The 25,256-nt window shown below is 44.2% G+C and overlaps 1 protein-coding gene across 1 annotated transcript in view; it reads left to right on the forward strand.

The window, feature by feature from the left end:
* Positions 1–25,256, forward strand: part of DAB2IP (DAB2 interacting protein) — a 141,246-nt gene that overhangs the window by 21,906 nt on the left and 94,084 nt on the right. Inside the window, exon 2 of the mRNA XM_059828636.1 lies at positions 1,497–1,615. Within this exon, the coding sequence (XP_059684619.1) occupies positions 1,497–1,615 (119 nt within the window). The remainder of the gene's footprint in view (positions 1–1,496; positions 1,616–25,256) is intronic.

Raw genomic sequence — 25,256 nt, forward strand, 5'->3', positions numbered from 1 at the left:
AAAAAATGTGAAACACCTTTGGTTATCTAGATGTTTCAAATTCTTGATGCACTTACAAACAGCAAAGTCACTTCCATAACAAGAGTCGCGCAGACTGCCCCAGGAAATTTTGCAACCTGAGAAGGACATAATGTGACCCATGAATATCCTAGGTGGGGAAGGAGTGTTTCAATAGCATGAACAAATGACAGGCTAGACACAAGTTAGGCTGTGATTATCTTCCTGCAAGACATATAAAGGATATTAATTTATAAAAGGGAGCTGCTAAAGGCTACATGACCTATATCCATTCCTTAAGGTTGACTGGAGAAACTGCGGAGGCTCATGACTGGAGTGGAGGAGTGCTCTGTGGGTATGTCTGGGATGCTGGCCTAGCACCCAGTGCAAAGATACCCGTTCTTCTCACATTTGTTTCCTTATGCATGTCAAAATCTGTGCTTGATCCAGTGTATATCTTATCCCCTTTCCTGGGGATGGGGAAGGGAAGCAGCATGTGCAGAACCTCAGATTGTGCAGGGAGTTGCTGAGTTGTTTATATCTAGCTAATTTATTTCTTTGGTGTGACGGTGCGTAAAAGGAACGCTTCTTTAGGCTTCACCCCAAAATCCTGATTTCTCTTTAAAAGGCTAGCCAACTTTCTCCAGCTAATGTGCTTGACCCACTAAGACTATTCTCATACGCTGTAAATGCTGGACACCACAGTAGTATTACACTTTTATTGCCTTATTTAGCCAAGAGATTAAATGTAATGTTCAGATTATGTAGAACATTAACTCCTAACAATAAGCAAATAACACATTAGAAGCTTTGCTATTAAAACGTTTAGTGCTGGCTTTGCTGTGGAGCACGGCAGGAGCCGTGACTTATGTTCCGTGAGGGAGGAGGCTCAGCGGAGAGGAAGGCGCCGTACGTTCAGTGCAAGGGTCTCTTGCTTCTGTAAAGGTAGTGCATATAGCTGCCGAGTCCATATGCGGTGTTTATGCATGCTTTATAGGATATTTTTACATGTAGCTAAAACACCTGAGTCCCATTCTGCCAGCCATGGCTGAAAATCTGGGGGGTTTCGATCGGGTAATTAAGTTCTTGCCTGTCTCCTGGTCGCTGGAGTGTGGGTGGCGTGGTGAACCTGTGCTGGCCAGGCTGGGCCAGCCGGAGCCCCGCGCCGCAGCCTCTCCTCCCGTCAGGAGTTGCAATGTGCTAGTCTTGTCTTTCAGACAGTATTTTTATGTGAGCTGATGGTTGCCAGGGTAACGGAGGCTTCGGGGAGTCTCGCGCCGACGCAGCGCCCTGGCCTCGGCGAGCGCTGGGAGCAGATGTTGGCTGCGAGCTGGGGAGCCGGGCTGACAGCGAGGAGCGACGCTGCCGGCAGCCGCACATGAAGGGAGCTGGAGAGAACAATTTGCCTGGCTGCACTCGGTGCAAGAGAGCAGGTTCAGGGCTCGCTCGCTCTTTCTCCCTTTTTTGTTGTAATTTAGTATTCTTGTCTCACCCCACAGGGGTTCCTCAGCCGTCGGCTTAAAGGCTCCATCAAAAGGACAAAGAGCCAACCGAAGCTCGATAGGAACAGCAGCTTCCGTCACATTTTACCTGGCTTCAGGAGTGTGGACAATGAAAGGTAAGGGGACGTTTCTCGGAGGGTGAGGAGGAGGGTGTGTGAGAGAGAATGAGGATATTGATTTTTCCAGGTCTTGTTCATACCTTGCTTATCTTATTCAGAGCAAGGGCCACATCTGTGACAGAAGTAGACTTGCTTAATTGCAAGAGGGGTAATTTTAATTTGTTGGCAAGTATACAGTGCAAGCCCTCCCTTTTTAGGTTAAATAACGTGTACGGAGAAGCCTGACTGCTCTGCTTTCTTTTCCCCAATAAATCCTAAGTTGATGCACCAGCATATAAATAGCACATAGACGCAGCAGCCAAAGCCGACTGATGCGGGCGAGGGAGGGAGGGGAGGGATGCTCACACACTGGACTACATTGAACGTTCCTGGGTTACACGTTGTATGAACAATAACACAGAACAATAACAACCATAATCTCCCCAAATCCCTCTCTCCCCCTTCCACACACATACGTCTTCAGCATAGCCGTTGACTGCCGTCATTATACTGAGATGGATTCTCGGCATGTGGCCGAAGCTGCTTTTTCTGTCTGAGCCATGACAGGATCTTTCAGTCCAGGAGGGATGTGTTGCAGGGAATGTGCAGATGGATCAGATGAAGCATTTGACATGGGATGGCCAGTACTGGAGCAAATTGCAAGCAAAATAAGGGAGAAATGAGACCTTGGTTTTATTCTTCAGCTCAGTTAGAAAGTATAGTAGCTCTTTAGTGGATTTGTATGTATTTATGTATGTGTAGATTTATGTCAGTGTGTGCATGAGACAGACACACATTCTAGGTAAATTTATGTGTAAATTCACATGCAGATCAAGGTCATGTTTGGGTAAGACAGACTCCATTACCAGCCACAGAAACAAACTAGTGGTTTGCTTCCAAAAGGAAGATCTTTCAACCGTACGTGAATCATTTTGGGGAATGACACAGAAGTACTGAAGTGCCAAGAAAAGTCTATGTCTGAAAAATATGCCAAATTGGACGTACATTGATGTAACCGGTTTGTAGCAGTGGCATTTTAAAATATCAAGACGGTACTTTAGAATACATTGAGTAAATGCTTCACTTTTAAAAGCAATGACAACTTTTACTTTGTTTTAGTGGTACTTATTCGTTGGAGGGGCCATGAATTTCTGAAGCCCGCAAATGACAGTTGTCAATCTGGATTTTTCCTTACCTGACCTATTACAGCCTCCTAAGCCTTTTCCTTCGGGATGCTGCAAGTAAAAGGATTGTGCTGGTCAGTGCAGAGTAATGTTTCAGGGGTTACTCTCTGGGAAGACAGAGTTGATTTGATTCCTGTGCTGCAGTTTTCACAAACGCTCGAAGTAGGGCACTGTGTTCCATACAAGCGAGTGTAGCCGGGCGGCCGGGAATCTGCCTACAGTGCTGCTGCTTCACTCACAGAACAGGCAAATTAGACAATGTTTTCTTTTCTACCTAGATGAGTTTTGTTTCTTTCTGTGAACTGGCAGTATAGGACATGGGAATTAACTGTTTCGGCCAGCCCTGCAGCCAAGTAATTTTCCCAAATTAAGCTTTGTAATTTCCCTGCCCTCCCAGTGCAAGAGCCCTGGAGCTTGCTGGGCAGCGTCCTTCCAGAGCGAGCCAGATTTACTGCAACTTTTCTTTAAAGAGATTCAGTGCATGGCTGCAGTGCATTTTCAGTGTAGAGCTTAGAGGGTGGGTTAGAGGAGAGGTAGCGTTTGGCAGCCTTGAATAAAACCCAAGGATTTGCTCACGTGAGTATTTAGAAACTGAATATGAAAGCCTTCCATTAGGCCGGTATCACTCATAAGCACACTTCATCTATGATACATAGACATGCCCTGATCCGGAGGAACCTGTCTGACACTAGGTAGCTTTTGACAGCAAGCTTTTAGTCCCCTAGCTTTCATAGTGGTGTCAGATCTATAATGTCAGCAAGTCTCCTTCTGCAGAAGATCCTGGCCTTAGGTACTGTTGCTCTCGGAGAGGTGAAAGAAAAGCAGCAGCTGGGTGTCTCAGTCATGCATTGAGATTCTGGTTACGGAAGAGAATTTTATCTTCCTGAACATTCCCATCCACGTCTGCTAAAATGCACAATTCACTCACTTCTGTATATGAAAGGGCTTGAGTCTTTTAGATCACTCTCATGCATTTTCTGCTGTGCTTCCTTGTCTTTCTTGAAATCCCAGAACTGTTTCAAAGAAGCATCTGGTATTGGAATATTTGCCTCTTAAATATTTGATCCTTGACTCCATCTTGTATCCAAGCTGATTGTTCGCGAACCGCTCCTTTGCTCATGGAAGTAACCATTATAACAGTGTTCTGTTCTGGGGCTTTGTAGAATTTTTGCGGGAGATGCCATAGCAAAAACGAATAGTGCAATAAATGCAGTCAAAACGCTCCAGGTTGAAATATTGAGCTATAGGAGATCATAAATGATTGTTACTTGGCTTCTGTGTATCTAAATTGGTCAGTGTCATGCCCCTTGGTTGCTTTATTTTTCCTTTTCTTGCGTGTCGTTTATCCTGTTATGTACAGCGAATGCATATAAATATATGAAATGTGCACATACATGTACAGACAGTTAACTAGGTGGTCATGGCGTGTATGTAGAGCAGAGAAGATAAACAAACGTGTCTATGCTTTTTATCCTCTGTTTGATTAATGCTTGCATTTAAATACATCATGTAAATTTAAAATGGAAAATGATTACCTCCTACAATAGTGAGAAATTTGTACAGTGTGAGTTTTATAGCAAAGGAAAACAAGGAAAAAACATTAAACATTGGAAAAGTCAGAGAATGTCTCACTGGCATCAGTTCAGAATCGCGGTGTTAATTCTGTGTCAGCAGAGTCTGGGTTTCATACCTTGCATTGGCACAAAGAGAACAGCCAGGTTGCCAGCGGAGTCTTGCAGAGCTGCTCTCGTAAAGCGTGGTTACCGCGTCCCGGGGAGGAGCTGGCAGCTCTGAAATGGGGGGGTTCTCTGTCGACTTGACGTGCCATCTACCAGGGTCCCATGTCCACTGCCAGGCAGCAGTTCGCAGTTCTGCCATGGCGTGTGCGTGTATGTTTGGAGCAACTATGAAAACTTAGAGAATTCTGGTTTAGTAAAACCTTGGCCAACCATTTTTTCTCTATAGAGGAATTGCTCAAAGTGGTGTGTTAGAAAAATACACTGATTACAGTCAAGCAGAGCTTACGTTTGTAGAAAAAACATGGTTGTTTCTCATGGTGTTGGACTTTACGTTGACTGAGAAGAGACTTTTTCTTTGAAAGAAGGTGGAATAAGGGGTTTGCACTAACTTCAGTAAATTACTGTGCAGTTCACATTGATGCAGTTGACCAAATTTTGCCACTCTTTTTTGCATACTGATTTTTTCCTAGGAGTCCTGTCACAGTAACAGTAATGAAATTATTGATTGTGAATAAAAGAAGCAAAATCAGGCCAAGTGTAAGTAGTATTCTGTATGAGAGGTGCATTAATCTGGTACTATCAGTTTATATAAACGTGAGATTTAAAGGAGGATTGTGGAATGAGTGCTCCTTTCAATTTGTTGGCTGGTCAGATTGCTGCTTAGAGCTAAAAAGCGTTCCGTTAAAGTAGCTTTTTGCTAACAATGTCTCCTGCATCCTGATTTATTACATCAGCTAACAAAGTTTTTATCATGGAGCGCTGAATGTTTGTCTCTGTAGCGGCCTCTCTGGAATCAGCCAGAAATCAAGCATTTGGCAGATGGGTTTTTCTTAATTGGACCCACATTTCTCCTACAACATTTCTGATTGTTTTCTTGTTGTAGTGACCTTTCAGTCACTGCTGTCACTTCATTACAGTAATCTTTTAAAAATAATTTCTGACAGTTTGTCAGGAATTTAGGAAGTAGGTTTATATGGGTGTTGGGTTTTTTAAAAAATCTAAATAGATGAACTTGGTCCCATCTCCTCTGAAACTGCCAAAGGCTGCTGTGATTTTACACTAGCACTGAGAGGGCAGGGACACTGTCACTTCGTGGGACAAATACCTTCTGACTGCCTTGATTTGGTGGAAAACGGGTAGTCTGTGCAACTCTGTATTCTGGTGTAAGCCCCGAGTCAATCGTTCCTAGGGACACTTTTCTGCAGTGCACCTAGAATTCATTTAATGCTAAGGGACTCTCAATTACTAACATTTGTGATTATTTTGTAAGGTTTTTTTCATAATTCCAGAAGATAACATTCTATTTAAGCTTTTTCTTGGTGCTACAAAAGTCTGAGCATATGGTTGATTGTTAAATGAGCCTCAGCCTTGGAAGGGGTACAGCCATGCGTTAATAACAGCATCGACTTGCACTACTGCTACTTCCTCGTTAAACTACTTTTTTTTCTATCCCATCAAAAACTTTTGCTTATAACCCACAGAGAGAAGAGGAAGTGGACAAATAGTGTACTGCAGTGCATTTAATTCCTAATCTAGTGCTAATGCAGTCTGCTGTATGGGTTTTCAAATGTTCGTAAAGCTTATTTTGATGCAATAGGAGAGCATCAATAACTTATGAACGTCTGTACTCTTACAGTAAACTTAGTTTGTGAGTTCTTTTTAAATCTAATTATCATTTGTTTATTCCCAGCAAACTTGATATGCCAAATATTTTTAGGCATGGTGAACTTGGTTAAGTTTGATGAGAATATGGTGAGTGCTGCATGACAAAGGATGAAGAAGTCACTCCGTTTCCTTTGGAAAGAGGAATGACTCATCCTGCGGAACTAGGGCACCGGCAGACCCCGAACGCACGAAGGGCTTTCACATCTCTGTGAATAAGTGCTGGAGAGCTTGCCTTCTCTTCTGCCTCCTTACTGAAATGGCATTAGCCAGTGAAGCTTTCTAAGAAGGAAGGCTTGCAATAGCAGGTGCACAGTGAAGGGTGACACCAACAGCACGTTAAGTACAGCGCAAGGGCCTCTGGTTTTCATGATAATGAAAATATTGAGGAAACGCTGCTGAGTTTGGATAGGGACACCATTCGGCACCGTCAACAATAACTGAAACGCAAAAGAAAACGTCTTGCAAAGTCAGGAACGGGAGCACCCGGCAGGTGAGGATGTCTGCTTTCTCGTGCGGTGGGTAGGTCTGTTCCCACACCCCCCGCAGCCAGGGAACAAATGAAGGTGGCTTAAAGAGTCAAGGACAGCCTCAGGATTGAGACCGGCCTCATATAGTACCTGCATTTACAGCAAGGCTACGTTGTCCTGGAATATGCAAATCAGCCTTTTAATGGGGTTCCTTTGTAAAAGATTTCTTGAACCAGAAAGTTAATTACTGATCTCTAGTTAATGGCTGTGTTTGGAGGCTAGAGTAAAATCAGAGAGAACTGCTTTGAAGGAGAGATGCAGGAGGAAATTACCGGTTCTCCCCAGAAACTGTTATGTTCCTCATCTTCTTCTCATGGTATTAGGCAGTTTAGAAACTGGCATTCAAATATTTTTAAAAGGAAAATGCTCGTAATGGAAAGAGGGGATTTTGGAGGGTTTTTTTGGGAGGCATTGAAACAAAAGGAATAATCCTTTATATGGAAGAAAGGCTAATACTCTGCTTTGTAAAAACAATGTACAGTTCCCTTACAAGGTGGTTTGGGTTTCCGTTGTGTTAAGAGTGGCATTTATTCCCCTTCGGAGGCAGTCTGGTGCTGCAGCTAATGGCTGACGACAGGGCAGTTAGAGCGAGTGTGTTTAAAACGGGGTGTGGAACCGGGGGTTTCACTCCCGAGCACGGCAGCCCCGGCAGCGATAGCGGAGGCTCGGCAATGCTCAAGCCCTTCCCGGTCAGCGTTCTTTGCTTAAGGGAAGTAGAGCTCCCGGTAAATCGGGAAGGTTGCAGATCGATTGCACCGGCCCGTGCATACAGAAATACTTGTCGTAGAGCCCCACGCGGCAGTATGCTGCTTCTCATGGCTAAAGCCATTTAATAACCCCAAGAGGGGCAGAGACGGACTGAAAACAATGTGGTGCCTTTCAGCTTCTCCCCAGGCAACAGCAAAATCTCAACTATTCCTCTGGTTAAATTGGTTTTTGCTACACACACACACATATAGATAGAGATATATATATTTGTTCAGGCTTTTGCACATGCATGTGAATCTGTGATTTGTATCTGAGGCTACCTGAGGTAAACGTATTCAACATTCTCAGAGAAATACATAAACGCTTCCCCTTATCCACCATATTGAAATTAACTTCGTAATTGAACAGGGAGGTCGTGTCTCATCTCTCTCAGTAAAAGACTATATTAATTCCTAGAAATTTTTCAAGCCATAGTAAAATGTCAAGGGAAGGGCTAAGAGGCTGGAATTATTTTAATAGCCTTCTTCACGTTCCTCCGCTTCCTGGCTCCTAACAGTCCAAACAAACAGCACTGTGCCCCACAGGGTACAGCCCGCGCTTTGACTTGACTTGGAGGCATGTAGCAAAATTATAAAATCCTTCCTGCTTAGGCATATGCAGCGCTACTGGGATAATTGGCTTCATGCATCTTACAATTAGCTTGCAAAAATATGTTTTGCATTCCTGACCTTTTCTCTATAAGCAAGGCCATTGTTTCACTGTCCTGCTTAATTACAAAATATAGTGTTGTGTGAGGATAGAGATGACATCGTTGTATCGTTGGCTCTAATTTGACGAGACATCATAATGGGGAGTTTTCATACTGAGGGCACTGAATTAGTGTAGCGTGAAGCCACATTTCTCTAAACCTACTAAATAAGGAGAAGTTAATTTTATGCTCTATCTTTTTGACGTTTGTAATCAAAGCATTGTATTACAGCTGCAGATGGTTAGCATTTGAAGAATGTTTGGTAAATGCCGACAATCGGAAGGCATTGTTTCTGCAGCGGAAGATCAGGTTGATTAATGGATAAAAGGATGCTTTCTTTCATTTTACTGTTCTCACAGTCTGAATACATATTATTGACTCATTTGGCCATTGCCTGGCAGACACGATGTTCTGGTGCATCAGTGTACACCTCAGGGTTACAAGCAGAGAGTTCTATTCGTATCCTTTCAGCAAGGACTTTGAGCGAGGGTGACAGTTAAGTTGCATGTGGCCGATGGTGTCTTGGTATTCTTCAGATCGAAGACAGATACTGCTACTCCACTGCATTAACATTTTGTTTCCAAACAGACCATTTATTCTGACTTTGCTCTGGTGAGATTTTCATGTGCATGAATTTCAGTGCAATTACATTAGCATTACTCTTCATGTCAATAAACTCAAGGGAAAAAAAGAGAAAGAAAATGCCATCACTAAAGCTTTTACACCAGAAGCTTTCTCTTAGTTCTGGATTCTTCTGTTTGCTTTTTTAATTATTATTTGTTTACAATAACAACTAAGATACTTCTATGCCAGGCTTAAACATTCTGGCACACAATGAAAACTGCTCAGGATGAAACATTACTCTTAAACTAAGAGGAAGAGCCTTGCTTTCCCCAGCCCGCTGTCTCCAGACCCACGTATTCCCCTTGCAGCAGATCCAGTCGTCACACAATCTTAGGAAGGTCAAGCAAGTTGGTTCGATGGGAAATTATTATTTAGGGGGGTGATTTTCCATTTGGTTAGGACACTGAACCAACTCGTGTAACTGCAGAGTAACAGGAAGATGGCAGAAAAAGGACTTTTCCCTCCAATGGCAGCGTGCAGTTGCATTTAATGAGATACAAACGCCACTCTGCGTTTCTGCCCCTAGCACTGTGTAGGCACTGGGGAGGGATATCCACCTGGCATCTGCCTCAGTTTTCCATCTTTCAAAATGGAATTTCCCGTCTCATAGGAGAGGTACATTGCTTGTTGGATCAGATTTTTCTGTCCTCTACTCTGTTATTTCTATTGGCAATTAGTATTAGCAATAAATGTCTTTCTCTCTTGCAGGGAGGAAATGTTTAAAAACAAGTTTCGCTCTGTTCTTTATTGAAACTCTGCAAAACCTTGATTGGAAAAGCTGTGTGAGGGACAGAGAGTTGTAAGTGAATGTATAAGAACTGAGGTGGGCAAGGTTTTCAAGCCTTTGTTCGGAGAGCTGGAAGACGCAGATGTTTGACATGTATATCTTGTTATCCAATTTCATATTGCAGTGGTCGTGCACAGAAATCCGTTGATTGTAGCTGGAGGCAGCCTGTGCGTTGAGCTCACTGCTGGCAGTTCGTTGTACGGAGCACTGGATGTAATGATGTTCAAGGCTTGTGAATTTAAAATAACTATGTCAAGTTCATCCATCAGCTGGCAGGGAATTAAAAAAGAGTCTGAGGAACAATATGCTCCTTCGTCCTTCCTCCCTACCATACTCTTTAATAATACCTTATGATATGGAGCCCCTTCTTAAATGACTGTTAGGGAGATTTCAAGTAGATTGTTCACATATGGATATCTTCTTATGACCTTGTTTATCTGGTTGGCAATGTTTATAATTTTAATTTTCAGTACAACTACAGGATGTCTCACTTAGGTTCTCTTCAGCAAAATTCAGGTCAGGTGTGATGAAAAGAAGCAAGAACTGATTTTAATTTAATTAAACCAGTGCATTTTAGCTGGAATTAAAATATAATTTGTTTAAAAATACTTAACTGATTTGAATTAAAGCCAGAAATATGAATTTAGCTTTAATCCACATGTGTTATATAAGTAATTATATGAGAAAGGGATGTGGCGTGCATTATACATGATTGGTAGTGTGCAGGAGGGTGGCGTTCATTCACAAAATGATGTAAATGTAGCAGTAATTATAAAGCCATAGGTATTATATAAGACTGTCCCCTTTGCTCACATTTACAAACGTCTCGGGGATTATGTTGGCCCTGTACGATAGCCCCCACGCTCCATTGCTGGTACATGAGAGACTGCACACATCCCCTGGTTGAACCATTCAGTGCTTCTTCCCCATAGGAGTCCCTCTGCAAAGCAGTCCTGCGGTGGTTACCAGATGATTTACATAACTCTGTTGTACGTACCTTGAATAATTAATATTTTGCTGTCCTTGCTGAATGGGGAGATTTGTTCCATCACGGATGTGTTTGTTGCTATATAGTAACACTTCAAATGATATGTATATATACAGAGAGAGAAAGAGAGAAGGTTTTATATATTAATTTTCTTTTTGTGAGAACAATATTTTTAAAAAATGCATTGCTTCTGAGAATTGACATGAAAGGCTGAGGGCTGCTCTTAGCTCATCTTGGAATCTGCTGTTTATCCTCTGCCTGGGCATAATCCTCCTGGGCACTAACCAAGGCCAAGCGCCGTCCTGTCGGGACGTGAATCCAGGCTGCGGGGCCGGCTGCCTGTGAGCCGGGATGTGACGTTTCCCTGACGAGGGGTAACATGCCTCCGGTATTGCCGCCTGCTCAGCCATCGCCCTACGCGCGGCATTTCCCTCCAGGCCCAGAAAGGCCAATTCTGCAACCAGTGCAGGGCAAAACGCGGGTGCTTTGGAGACTTTTCTCACTTACCCAGTTCTCTTGAATCTGTAATATGAAGAATCTGGACTGTGTGCGTGTGTGAGATGTTTGGCATTTTCAATCACAATAAAAAATGTTTCTTGCTGCCTTGTGATGTGTGAACGATTTTAGTCCTGGCTGTTGCTAAAAAAAACAGTAAGAAGGTAATTTGAATTCAAGTTGCCAGTTGCTTGAATTTGGTGGTACTTGGCTCAAGAGGTTCGGCTTAGGACTATTGTAAAGGGAAGAGACATTTGCCGTATATCATTTCTCCTACACATTCACACTCTGAATCAGTGGAGGAGACTGAGGTATGAAATTTGGCTGTTTGTGAGCTCTCTTTTATTTTAACTTCTCTGCTTTCAGAAGATGGGGTTTGCGTGGTTTAAAAACCACATTGCAGCATTTTTTATTTCTTTTGATACATGCTGAAATGGTTGCTTTAATGCTATACCTTAATAGTTTTCATCACTGACACGGCATTGTTCATGATTGTGGCATTTTCACTACAGCTTTTACTACTGCTCTAAGCGAACATGGAGGTATGTGTTGCTTGTGCAGTGTCTGTGTTGGTGAGCACAGAGGGTTTGACCAACGAAGTGTAATTAGCAGGGTGACACCAGGCTGCAGGCATGGGAGTGGGTGCTGGTGGGTGCCTTGGCGGGTGCTGGAGACCCAGAGGTACCGACGGGGAACCGCCGAGTGCTAGCCATGCCTTTCCTGAACTGGATATTGCGTCTGCAGAGGCTCTCTGCGTGAAACCTCTCCAGCTCGCCCAGAGTTAATTATTCACTGATCATCACTCAGACCTTATGGATTAGGGAGCAGGGAGGAGGGTTGGCAGGGGGTGGATAGAAGATGGAGCAATTTGGATTGCAATTAGTATTTCATTTCGTTCCTTACTCCCTGTTTGCTTAAATTGGAGATCGTATGTTAGAACCAAGGAAGGATTTATATCCCAGCAGTGGAAGTTCCCTGTGCACCAGAAACTAGCAAATCCACTGCAGTCTTTAAGCTTCCCAAAGAGATAAAACACTCAGTCGATCTGAGGAGTTGAAACATCAGGGGAACAAGTTTTGCTTAGAAAATGTTGCAAGGGAACAGCAGTGCCCAGTCTGCCAAAGCAGGAACGCTTCACTAGCCATCTCCTACCCTTGCGGTAAGAGCATTTAGATACTGCCTCGCTCCATCCATTATCTGTCTTCTCCCCTTTCTAACTCCTTGAGTGTGCTCCTTGCCAGGAGTCCTCTCTGGGAGTTACAGCTGTGGCAGATCCATAATGGATGCCCCAGCCTGTCTGAATAAGCAGACCTGCATCAGACCATGTAAGCCCCAACCCGTTGGGTGCATCGCCCAGTCACAGAGAACGTAATTGTAAGTTTAGTCATTACAGAAACGCTAGCCAACAGCTGAAAGTCTGCTTTACTGGTAAGATTGCATCTAACGTTGAAACCTCAAGGGGTTTTCTTGATTACACCAGTAACCACAGTCTGGGTCACACTTTGCAATAATTATCCTGATGTCTGATAGGTTATTAGAAAGTCCCTAGAGGAAGGGGCCCTGTTGCATCGCAGAAGAATTTAGAGGTGTATGCTGGCAAACCTTCAGCACTTAGAGATTTATTTAAGTTAGTTCTTTTAATTGCTTTCTCGCATCCCCATTCTATTATAAGCTCTATGAGCCATCTAGGGAAGCAAGTCTAGCTAATATTAATCTCCTCAATCCTTCTTCCTTTAACTAGTTACTCCTGGCTTCGTTTACAGAGGCATCTGAGCCCTACACAGTGGGTAATAATTTTCATTCTGTTTTAACATGTTCTAACAGAACATGTAACTGAGGAAAAAATCATCAGCTGACTTCTGCACTTGATTTTTTTTAACTCCCATCTCTTAAATGTGGCTTATGATCTTTGTATAACATCGCTGCTTCCCAAGACTGTTGGCAGCTTCCCTGATATGTATTCATAAAGCAATTCCAGGTCCTTGAGTGAAACCTGCAAGAAAAGGGCAAAGAATTATTTGTCTTTTTTTCATCATCGTGGCCCTCTTGTACCCATTCTGACATGCACTTGAGAGAAGTTTTCTTACTTGATGCCTTTATATCGAAAGCTCTCTCTGTGTGTAAACCAAGGCAGGGTGTCTTGCCCTCCTTAGATAAAGTCACTCACAGTAAGGCTATCACTCACTTGATTAGCCTCCGTTCCAACCCTCCCACGCAACGGGCAGAGCCTCCACGTACCCCTCAGTTAGAGCAAACCTTTTGATAGCACGGGCGTGAGAAGGCAGGATGACAAGAGCACGTCAGAGTGGCGGCCCAGGGAGCCCAGTGCCCGGTGCCTGTTCGTGGTTGGCTTATGCCCTGACTGGAGAGCTTGGTTGTTTCTTCTGAATGTTGTGAAAAGTTTCATTGTCTTTAAAAATAATAATCCTGTTTGTGTCCTGTGAAGTTTTTGTTCTCAATTACATCTTGTATCAATGAGTTCCGCAGACAGCGTGAGATGTATGATACATAATTTATATCACTAACTAATCTGTTGTTGGTTGTCTTTCATCTATATTATCTGCTTCTTGGCCATTTTAGTAAAAGGCAGTAAATAGAGACAGATGCTTTATTTCTTATTTTACCATGCATTATTTACTGATAATTTGCTAAGGGGACATTTGTCATTGCATCTCCCCTTGTCTTCTCCAGCTAAAGAGACTCCTCTTAGACTGTTTTCCATGGTTTATATCACTTCTTGAGGCTTTCCCTAATAAATGTATTGCACATGTACATTAGTGCATCATTGGAAGAAACACCTTTTCTACACCTGTTTATCTTGAAAGCACTGGCACATATGTTCCGTGCATCTGTAAGATAGGTGTCTTAGGGGAGCTGGGAGCTGCAACTGGGAAAGACTGAAACATGAGAAACGTGAAGAAGTTCTTGTGGTGGTATCCAGATTCTGCACTTCTGGGGCCTTGAGAGAAATTCTGGGTGGGAGAGGAAGGAGAAAACGGGCTGGCTGGCTGCTGGAAGACTTTTCAGCAGGTAGCGTTACTGAAAGAGCAGTACGTGTAGACGTGGCACTGCGGGACATGGTTTAGTGGGCATGGTGGTGTTGGGTTGATGGTTGGACTTGATGGTCTTACAGGTCTTTTCCCCCCTTAATGATTCTGTGATTCTGTGTGATTCTGTAATACAAGGATACCTGGTTCGAGCAATGTGTGCAGCAGCACAAAGACTGTGAACTGTTGGCTCCGTTTCCCTCCCTGGGGTGGTCGGGCCATTAGTGTGAACGGTGCTGAGGGCAAGAGCGATGGGGACCTTAGTGTCGTGGCTGTAAGAGTCTGTGTCAGGTGCCACGGCTCTGTGGCGTTTCAGACACGTTGAAGTGGCATGGCCCAAGCAAACCTCACGCCTCTAGCAGATGGATGATGCGCTGCGTAGGGGCACAGTGCTCCTCGTTAGCACCCGGGGGGGTGCAGGCTGCCTCCCTTGTGCTTCGTTCTCACCTCCGCTCCCCTGGGACCCCCAGTCCAGGGCAGAGATCCCCCAGGGGACCCTCCAGAGCAGGAAGAGCAGCAGCAGAGGCAGAGGCTCCAGGGCTCCCGCGGGGACAGAGGCTCCAGGGCTCCCACGCCGCCGGGCTCTTCCTTCAGCCCGGGCACAGCACGACCTGCTGCCTTTACTCCACCCTCCCTTTCCATCTTGGAGACTCCTCATCCCTTCTTGCCTCAGAGGAACATATCCTTTTGTTAAAATGAAGTGATATAGAGTCAGCATTACACAGAGGAATGAGTTATAAAATAATGGGGCTAATAAGCATGTATAATAACCTGACTGTACAAGAGTGCAGTCTATGGAACAGCAGCTGCAGCAAATATATTCAGGTTATCAGTGTGTGGCTATTTTGTGCTGAGAGGGCTTAGGTGTAATGAGAGTTACTGCATCACGGGAACTCTTGGCAATGAATAGTGACATTTTCCAATAACAACTTTTAGAAACGAAAAAAAATCCTCTGTATGAATGTAGCTCTGACTGACAGCTTGGGGATCTCCTCTCTCTACCCTCACAACAGGTATAGCATATGTGGTGATGGCAGCTTTTCCTACGCCTCCCAGACAGCACGCCTTGAACCCCCGCCGCAGAGCCCTCTGCGAGTGGCAGTCGGGCTGGTTCGTCCCCGCCGCTCGCTCAGTCTACGCGTGCCCCGGGGAGACTGTCAATTGCTGTGAGTTGGGTCGGCGGCTCTTTGAGGATAGGGCACCTGCTGCCGAGAATTGGGCTCAGGTCACCAGGCTGGTTTCAGGCAACCAAATGGTAACTCGCAGTTGCTTTAGTCCTACACCACTACCCGTGGTTTGAGGACTCACCAATAATTTCCTGGGCTAACTGTCCTGGCCTTGGTGTTCTAAAACTCAGGTTAGATTTTTTTTTTTTTTTTAATTAAAATGCAAAACAGGACTTGACCTAAATAATTCTACCAGCCCAATCATAAGTCTGAAGGGTTTGGAAGTATGAAATTCCCTTAAACATTTAAGATAATTCCACAGTCCCTGATTTCACCCAGCCCATTATCCTACTTTGGAATCATAGGATCGTAGAATGGTTTGGGTTGGAAGGGACCTTAAAGACCACCTAGTTTCCAACCCGTGCTACGGTCAGGGACACCTTCCACTAGACCGGGTTGCTCAAAGCCCCGTCCAACCTGGCCTTGAACACTTCCAGCACTGGGGCTGGAACAAACACATCACATCCACAACAAAGTTGTGGATGCTTTGTTCCAAATCAGCACGTGGCATTCTTGCTCCTGACTCCAGTAAGTTACAGATTAGAGCAACATGTCAGTATTTTCAGAATAGGATGAGTGCTGTATCACCTGCACCTCTGGCATTTTTATTTTCTCCTGTGTGATGTATTAAAACTACAGACCTTGTCACCAATACGCTGAAAAAGCATCATTCAGCTCTGAGTAGTTTTTCTGGACGCTTTTCTTCCTCTTACATTTTTTTTCTTTCTATAAATGTCAGTGCATAAAGAATGCAGGATTAAATTTGATTTGTGCATTGGTATTTGGTACATAAGGAATAACACTGTTTGGTATCAGTAAAATATATTGGAGAAATTGACTCCTCCTGTGTTCATCCTTACAATCGAGTTAAACATAGGTCTTCAAAACCCATCGCATACCTGGAGGTTAGAGCAGGCCAACTGTTTGAAACAGTGATTAGTAAACTCTTACTCTAATAAATATTGGGAACTGGCATTGCAGCTGTTCCTGTAGTCTGACCATTGTTTACAACTATTTGTAAACCTTAAAAATGATACTCATTTTGTCTCACCTGAAGAATCTACTGAGAATTCTTCATTATTTTTTCGCTGAAAAATTATTAATCACCTGACCAAAAAAACCCCCAAAGAAGTGAAATTCAGCAGTTTGTGAAGATTACTTCGCATGGGCTATTTTGTCCAGTGATTTTATCTACCATTTGTATCAAAAAGTACACTGGAAGATGTTTTATCTCAGTCAAGTGTCTAGCCCTGTGTAGTTGTTTGTTGTGCTGTTTCCGAGGTCACAGAGCTCCAATTTTTCTGTGTCATGGCATCCGATTCATAGCAACCTCCTCACAGACCTATTTTAAAGGTTCTACGTGTCGCTCCCATGGTCAGCTTAATTTTGCGTTAACTAGAAAGAGAACCAAGTACATTGCTAGGGATTTTTGTCAGCAGTAGCCCCTTTTCCTGGAGCTCATCTTCGCACTGCCCTTTTCCGCGATACAAGAGGTCACGTTATTCCGTGTCAGTAAGTTTGCAGAAAAATCTGGCCTTTTTGTTACGGTCATAAGCTGCTGTCTGTTGCTGAGCTGTAACAAGCTGAGAATCTGCTCACTGGTAAATTGTGAGATTGCATAATTATGCCTTACACAACACGCACATACACACGCAAACAAACCAGGGAATTAGTATGTAGGATGGATTAGGGAAGTCTGCGTTGTACAGCTTTCATCACCAGTATTCCCCGTGAAAGGAATTCCTGCTACTTAATTTAGTAACACGTACATCTGATTCTCAGTTTTCTGGAGAAGGTGGGAAGGAATGTGGCTGGTTTTGCTCTGAGCTTAGGGAATTTTTGCTGTTGCCACTCTTTCTAATGACTCAGAATGGTGGTGACTTTCCCCGAGTCCACGTAGTGGCATACAGCCTTGCTTGTCTGCACGCAAGGGAGCGGTTTGCCACAACAACATTTGGCAATTACAGCTCTTATTTTAAAGAAGGCATAAATAAAACAGAATGCTCCCACCCCGGACTCTGCAGATGGACAATGTTTTGAATCCTGCTTGAATAATCACTGATACTCAATATAGAATTCAGGCAAGACGGCGGGGCTGCTTCTCTGCGTCCGACCGGGGACGGGGCGGGAGCGTGCGAGGCTGTGCGGCGCGAGCGCTGGAGTCTTCCAGCGCAAACTCAAATGCAGCAAATCAAAGTAATTTCTCCATTCTGATTTCTGCTGTTCGCTTTGTCTCTGCTTTTCTTCCCCTTTGCTGCCCTTGCACTTCCAGTAAGGGAGCTTGTAACAGCAATGTAGTAAGCACTTGAATGACTGGAAAATCTTTTCATAGCAAAGAAGATGTGATTGTTGCTTATTTATTTTATTTTTGGTTAATACGACTGGAATACAAATGGGGCTTCAATGCCTAAGGGCCTTGCATTCTTAGAGTAATTCCTTATGACATGTGTCAGGCTCTGTTTTATTCAGGTGGGTGGTATGATATTAAACAATAAAGCAAGCTTGCATTTCTCTGCAACTGTATTTATACGCACACTCCCTGGCACAGAGGTGCTTATTAGTAGAATGTCATATCCACGCTGGCTATACCCAGCCTGAAACATTTTGCAAATACCGTGTGGGCCATAAGAGAAATCATCTTAAATCAATCAGATAACCTACTGCCAGAGTGTCCTTTCTGCCTTTTCCTTTGTCCAGGCAAAGATGAGGCTGAAACAGACATTCCTTAAGTAATGCTCTAGACGAAATGTTCATGTCTGAATGGAATATTGATTTTCTAATTGCTGTGCTGCTGTTAAATGAGTCGTTAGTGGGGAGTAGGGGGAAAGCAAACTCAAATGTGTTGCAAGCTAGCTTTGGTTCATCTCTGCTAAACACACCCAGGGTGTTCATGTGTGAAATTCAACAAATGGAGTAAGGTGGAATTTTTTTTGTACGACACAGACGTAGAGGGGGCAAATGAGACTCGCCAGTGGGACAGGCTTATTCTCTCACAAAGCACAAAACAGCCTTTCGGCTTCAGATAGTCACGCTGCAACGAGGGAGGAAAACAAATTGCAAAGCAGTGGCATCTTATGCAATAGTCCCAGGAGATGGGTCAGTCACTCTGAATCATCCCGCATGGTCTCTCTGGGCTCCTTCAGGCTCTCAAGTGTAGAACGCAGTTGTTTGTTCCTCAGACACAGGCAGCAGAGAAGTATTTTTGTTTCTCTGGTCCGTGTTTGCTGCTACGTGAAAGCGGCCGGCTGGAGAGCCCCGGTTCAGCCAGGGAGGGACCTGGGGCAGCAGCAGCACGGGCTCGCCGGGGCTGCCCTGCCAGGGTGCAGCCCGCGGTGCCTGGCCTCGCTCGCAGCCGCTAGCCGTGCTGCTGAGACGGCCGCAGTGCAGAGGCGGGCGAACATGTGAACACCCATTAGTTAAGAGCAGGACCCAGACCCTCCCATTGGGCTCTCGCGGGCACCCACCATCCTGTCTGCAGCCGAGGTCAGGTCCGAATCGGTGCCCTCAACCTCATTTGTTCCATCTCCTTGTAACAGTCCCTTGAAGCAACCTACCTGGGAGAGGAATGGGCATACCTGGCTTTTTTAAAGCCTCTAGACAGGCGCTTTGGAAAGTAAAATGCAGTGTCTGTGGTGAAATCTTTATTGCAAGGAATCTTCTTGAGTCAATAGAAGTAACTATCAGCTATGCCACATCTAGCCGATAAATAATATTTCTTAATATAGTTTCAGAAAATACAGCATATGTTTATGTGTTCAAACACATCCTTGTAGCAGAAAAATAGCTTCTTTATTTTTCTGAAGATTAAAATGCCAAATCAGCTAATTACTTTTCTTTGAAAACCTCTACCACATAAAACACATACTCTCTCAGTGAACTAAATTGATTTATATTCAGCCATTAATTCTTTATAGCCCATAATTTGCAGAACAACAAAGCTAGTTGGAAAATGTGCCCTAATAAGGGGCAAACAGCTTTCTGAATAAGGCGGAAATATATTGGCATGGAAAAGAAACTTGGGTGCAGCCGAGGCCGGGGTGGCAGAGGGGCTGCGCTGGGGCGCAGGCACGGACTCGAGGGGCAGCCCTGGGAGAGCGTCCTGAGCTGCCGTGCAAATCTCCGGTAAACTAAAAGGGGAACGGTCCTTGCTAAGGTAACAGTGAGAGCAAGGTACGTGTCCACGCAGCTAGGACAGCCGGTGTTACCCGTGTGGCGGAAAACGCGTACGGCGCTGTATTTTCCCCGAACTATTGGGTGCTCTGTAGCGTTGCTGCAGTTCAAGTCTACGTACGTAATTTCATTTGGTGCCGTGACCTTTCCTTTTGGGAGGCTTTTCCATTGGCTTGAGAATATTTGAAATTTCTCCTAATGTCTCTGTTGGTCTCATTTGCATTATCCATGGAAGATTTTTTTTTTATTAGGAGAATTTAGAAAACTAATAAAATTACATTAGGTCTCTTCCAGTATGTGCGTCATTGACTGGAACTGAGATCTTGATAATGAAATTGGAATTTGTCTACCTCTGTTTCGGGGTAGTAATAAGACAATGATGGAATAAGCCGGGCATTAGGTACAAAACTGCTGGGTTTTGGCAAACGAATGAGATGTTGTAAAAGATTGTGTCTGACAGGAGGGTAGCTTGGACTACGTGTGCAGATCGGAAGCGGAATTGGAGGCTGCGAGGGCGCGGGAGGCCCCGGCGGGGTGGGAGGCCGAGGGTGGCGGCTGAGAGGAGCGAGGCCAAGAGTGCGGGAGGCCCCGATGGTGTGGGGTGTCGAGAGAGGGGTGGCCACGACCATGGGAGACCAGACCGGTGGAGGGTCCCCTTGGGGCAGACCTGTGTGCATGTCCCTAAGGCGTGACGGCACCTGCGGACAGGGGGGACCTGGAGCAGCCGAGGGAGGGTCCGGGGCGGCTGCAGGTGGGCTTCCCGCCATCAAGTCTTTGTTGCTCATTCTCTAGAAGGCTCCGCTCTGCTGTAAACCCTGCCTCGCTGTCGGGGAGGGTTTTGAAGATCTGGGGACAAGCTGTGAATCCTCAGGAGTCTGTGGACGTCAGGAAAGCCGCCATCCGGCGCTGGGTGCGGCACTGCCGCGTGCGAGCCCCGGGGGCTGCGTGGCTGAAACCCGAATGGGCACGGGATCGGGACTTCCAGTAATAAACGTGAGCAATAAATGTGTACATTTGAATGATGCTTCTCTCTTACGTTTAGGTGAGTTTAGGTGAGATCGCAGGCTCTGCCTGCAAGGCTTCGTTCCGTGTGTGTTTTTATGGAAATCTTCTGTTTGTTCCCCAAAATGGGTGTCTGTCAGACACTGAATAAATGCAAGCAGAGCTAGCAGGGAGGTGTCACAGCACAGGAAACAGAAACATAGTCTTAAACAAATTAAAAGGATGGTAATTAACCAAATGAATTTCATCCTGGAGATAATCAGATGAATACATTTAGAAGGAAAATAATCCCAATTCTCAGAAAACAGTAATTAAAATATACTCATTTTTGGGAATGGTTAACAAGCTAGATTGGAGGCAGCAAAGTAGAATAAAGCCGTGATGGATGCTCTTTGGGATGGCGTCTGATGAGGCCCTGATGTGTGATCTAAACATAGCCCCTCCACAGGATCCAATTCAGAGTTTGAGGAACATCTCTGTCTGAATAAGTTCTTGAGAAGCTGAACGGAGCGTGGAGCACAGCCAGTTCTGTCATCTAGGTCGGCGGAGAGATAACAGAGGGTGAATTTCATAACCATGTATTTAAAGGGTGTCAACAGTGGGGAGGTGAAAGAATTTAGGGTGGATAATTGACAGAGAAACGTGGGACAAGGTGGGAAGATGCAGGCATGCAGGCATCAGGAAATTACCTGCATACGCCAATGTGTCAGTCTGGAGCAGGCTGCCTGGAGAAGCAGTGAAAGCTCTCCCGTTACTGACACGGTCCTTGAGGATGTGCTGGAGGAGTCAACCACCCAACAGGTCTCTTCTGCTTTCCATTAGCACCTGAGGATCCCAATCAGGGTCTGAGAGCAGGGAGATTTATGGGGGAAAGGGAGGTCTGGGGTAAGAGTGGGAGAACGTACTGGTGCATATTGTTTGAACGTCCTAGCCTGGGTGCAGTGTTTTGTTCTCTGGCAAATGTTAGCTAGCTGTGGTGGTCTTTGTTTTTTCGTTTGGGTTCTCTTGTATAAGCCTCAGGTGTTGTCTTTCGTGGACAAAACTAGAGATATTGGCCACAATATGTTGAGTCGTGCCAATACATTGAAAGCGACAAAGTTTGAGGAAGTCTTAGGCTTTCTTACAGTCGGATCTACTGAAGAGGAAGCAGTTGGCTAGAGCACAGAACCAGAAAAAAAAAAGTATTTGTTTCCCAGAGTAAAACCAATTCTTTTCAGGATTTAGTCCACGAAACAGTAAGAGCGTCCAAGCCTCATTCAGAGAATTACCTCTTTTGGGTTCCGGATGAGCAGATGCACCTTGTCTACCAAATATGGATAAATACAGTTTTCCTAGGAAACGCCCATCTGATCTGATCATAGCATATTGTGATTTGACATCTGTTCGCATACGCAATAATTCATATTGATCTAATTTATTATTGAAACTGCCAGTAGGTGAATTGATGGATTGATGGGAAGGATAGTGTTTGGCTATTAATTTTATTTACTTACCAAAATGCCTGCAGAGAGGACAGATCATGCTGGAATCTCTGGGAAACAGCCCTTTCAAGGACTGTCCAGTCTTTACCTACCCAGTAAAGGGACAGAGAATGGAGAATGCCCTCGAAAGGAGCTCCATCCCCACAGGGTGCCTGGCATGGACACACCAAAGGGTGTCTCTAAAGGGAAGGCAATGTCTGCTGTACCCTGTCTCGCTCAGATGTATTCAGTCCCCTGCAAATAAACTAGATTAAACAAGATGCTCCTAGGATTATTAATGAACCTGAGATCCTTAAATTGCATATTAGGGGGTTTCTGTTGGATTAAGCCTTCTGCACATCACAATGCTCTTAGCTGGAATTTCTCTGCATGCAATAAAATGAATAAAAACTGAATTAGAAAGAAAACGTCAATAGAAATCACATAAATTAGCATGCGGATTTATAATCTCTAAGAATTAGTGTCTTTTCTAAGAGTTTATATATTTTTTACCCTCACCCAAACTTCAAATGTTTCCTTTTAAATTTACATTCCTAGTCTAGCTTCATCTAAATTTATAGCTTTGCCTAACAGTTTACCTGTTCAGGTGCTTTACTATAGCCTGTGTTCTCGCCTAACAACAGAGACTTATTGATTTATTTATTTTTTAAAGAAGCAAATGCTATTTCTTTCATGTTGCATTTGCTTGTAGGCTTGACAAGAACACAGGTTTAGGCAGTGCACGCACAGCGTGGTGGGTTGCCGGCCTCTGGAGCCTGGGCAGCAGCTTTGCATTGATTACACCAGCACTGGGCTGTGTCATACACCTCAGTTGCTATTTTTAAAACCTCTGAGCCTCGTGCGTGCTGAAGACTCCTCGTGGCCTGGACGTGTTAAAACGGGACATTTTGTCTAGCAGGTTGCCTCCTACAATATTCAGCATTCAAACCGGAGGTTTACTCTGTTCATTAAGGCTCTCAAGAGAAAATTTTTCACTCGTGGAGTATCTGGGTGGTGATCTGAAATGTGGTGCAGACAGAGGAGCTGACTGTGGGGCTTGAAGATGATAGTGGCCATCATAGGAGATAAATAGTATGAGGGCTAGCTTGGGAAAGTGGGCTAGTAACTGACCCCAGAGATACCGCTAGGTAACAAAGCCCGTGCTTCCCATTCTTGAGCTTTTCCTCCAAGCTATTAGTCAGTCAGAAGGCTGTAGAATACCAAACAGCTTAAAACATGTCAAACTTAAAAGTAACATTCAATGAATAAGAATTCTGTGCTCTTGAAATAAATAAATAGCCCATTTTCCATCTGTAGCTGCAGCACATTGCTCCTCGCAACTTCTTGTTATAGAAATACTTTTTTTAGTCTGGCATGTTTTTCCCTTTCCCCAGCTAATCATGTTCGGTTTCAAGTAGGTGCTCTGGATTAACAAGTGACTATCATTTAGTCAGAGTCGGGAGGGATACAGAGTTTCATGAAACCTTTTGTGACCTTGGAATGTAGCAGACATTTTTCTTTTTTTTTTTTTTTTAAGTTTGACTTCTTCAAAGGAAGACCTTCAGCCCTTCTCAGATTGAGCCATCTCTGTATTGCAGTCATTAAAGATTCAGTAGTACCTTTTAAGTCCATGTTAGGAAATTCAAATTTTTCAATTTAGTTAAGTTGTGTCTCTTTTTCAAGTACTATACTGCTTGTTTTTGAAGGTCTTCCAGGATTTCCAGTGGCATCTCACAGAGCAAGAGCCAGAATGTGTTGTTTTAATCTAAAATCTCAGTGCAACAGGACTGCAGGTATTCTATGGTTGAACTGTCTGCAAAGGTAGAAATGTCACGTAGGCTAAGAAGGAGCCCCTCAGGTGACCAGTGTATTTCTGCTGTGCTGCTGAAGTCCTTTTTGAGCACAGCTTGGTTATTTATCTCTTATTTATTTATGCCTATATTTGGGATTGGACCGGAAGCAGAAGTCTCTTCTCTCCAAGGGCTCATAGCTTTTAAATGTTGAAGGTTGAACCTCCTAGTCACGCTAAGCTAAACTGCAGTGTACTTTGAAATCTGCTTCAAGATCAGAACTTTGTTAAATGGCCCTTTCTCTATTTAATGTTAGAGGAGGAAAAGTCTAAGCCTCTGAGTGGATTCATAGTCACACTTTAATTAATCATATTTTTACAGCATGCTGCCAGCAACTGTCAGGAGGAAGGAGGTGCCTCTAATCCAAATTCACAACAACAAAAAATAAATGCACTAGAAATATCCCCAGCCAATAAACAGACTCATCCTCTAAGAAATAATACTCTTCCTGCAAACCAAACCCAGAAAAACTGATGTGAAGCAGATTTCTTCCACGCTTAGTCCCAATCAAACAAGGTCGATTTGCTGAGCAGGAATGAGTGCCAGCAGCAGTGCGCTCCAGGGGCCTCATAGGAGCACAAGTGGAAGTGTAGGTGGTGGAAAGGAAAACTCTTTGGCAAGGAAATAGGTTGAGTTTCAGCCTCCCCAAAGGATCACTCTGAAGAGCAAAGGGTGGGGTAGGGAGTGGGAGCAGGAACAGGATCTTGGAAAGATCTGACACGGTTTGAAATCCCATCTCAGGCTACAGTAAACTAAAGAAATTCATTGACCGTTATACGCGTGAGGTGAAAATAACCCTTTTGTTGCTGCAGGTGGGGCTGCACATTTCTCAAGAATAATACTGTCTAAACCAAGGAAAATGGCTGCCACGAAGCTCCAACAGACAGGTTCTTGGAGAGAGGCAGGGCAGAAGAGGCGGAGACATGGTTGAAGCCATGTTTGGGATGATGAATTTGAATCTTCCATAGTTTAAGAAGTGTTTGGGAAATGAAAAGCAACTCACTTTCCCTCACTGTGCTCTAGCAGGCTTGGCACACAAGGGAAAAGTATTAACGTGGTAAAGGATGATGAAGACACATTTCTCCAATCGACAGGGTGTGTTTGATTTGCCTGTATTTTGGGTTTGGAGTTTTTTTCTTTCCTAGTTAATATGTCTTTAAAAAAAGGAATTACTCTTGCAGTTTATTTTCATTCTTTCCTTCTTTCTGATAATTGCAAGTCAGGTTGAGTATAAAGCAGCTGAGAAAGAGCAGGGGTTAGGAGAAAAATCTGAGGAAACGACTGAATGCCTGTTATTTATTTACTCCTTAAGATGTCGGTGGAGTTACCTGGGATGCAGTGCTTCCCTATAGCTCAGGGTGGGATAAGCTGACTCAGGAGCAGTGCAGGTAGAGTGGTGGTCAAAACTTCTCCTCCAAGCTCCGCACTCATGGGAAGAT

This window comes from Gavia stellata, chromosome 24 (genome assembly GCF_030936135.1).
Source record: "Gavia stellata isolate bGavSte3 chromosome 24, bGavSte3.hap2, whole genome shotgun sequence".
In the NCBI taxonomy this organism is placed as follows: Eukaryota; Metazoa; Chordata; class Aves; order Gaviiformes; family Gaviidae; genus Gavia; species Gavia stellata.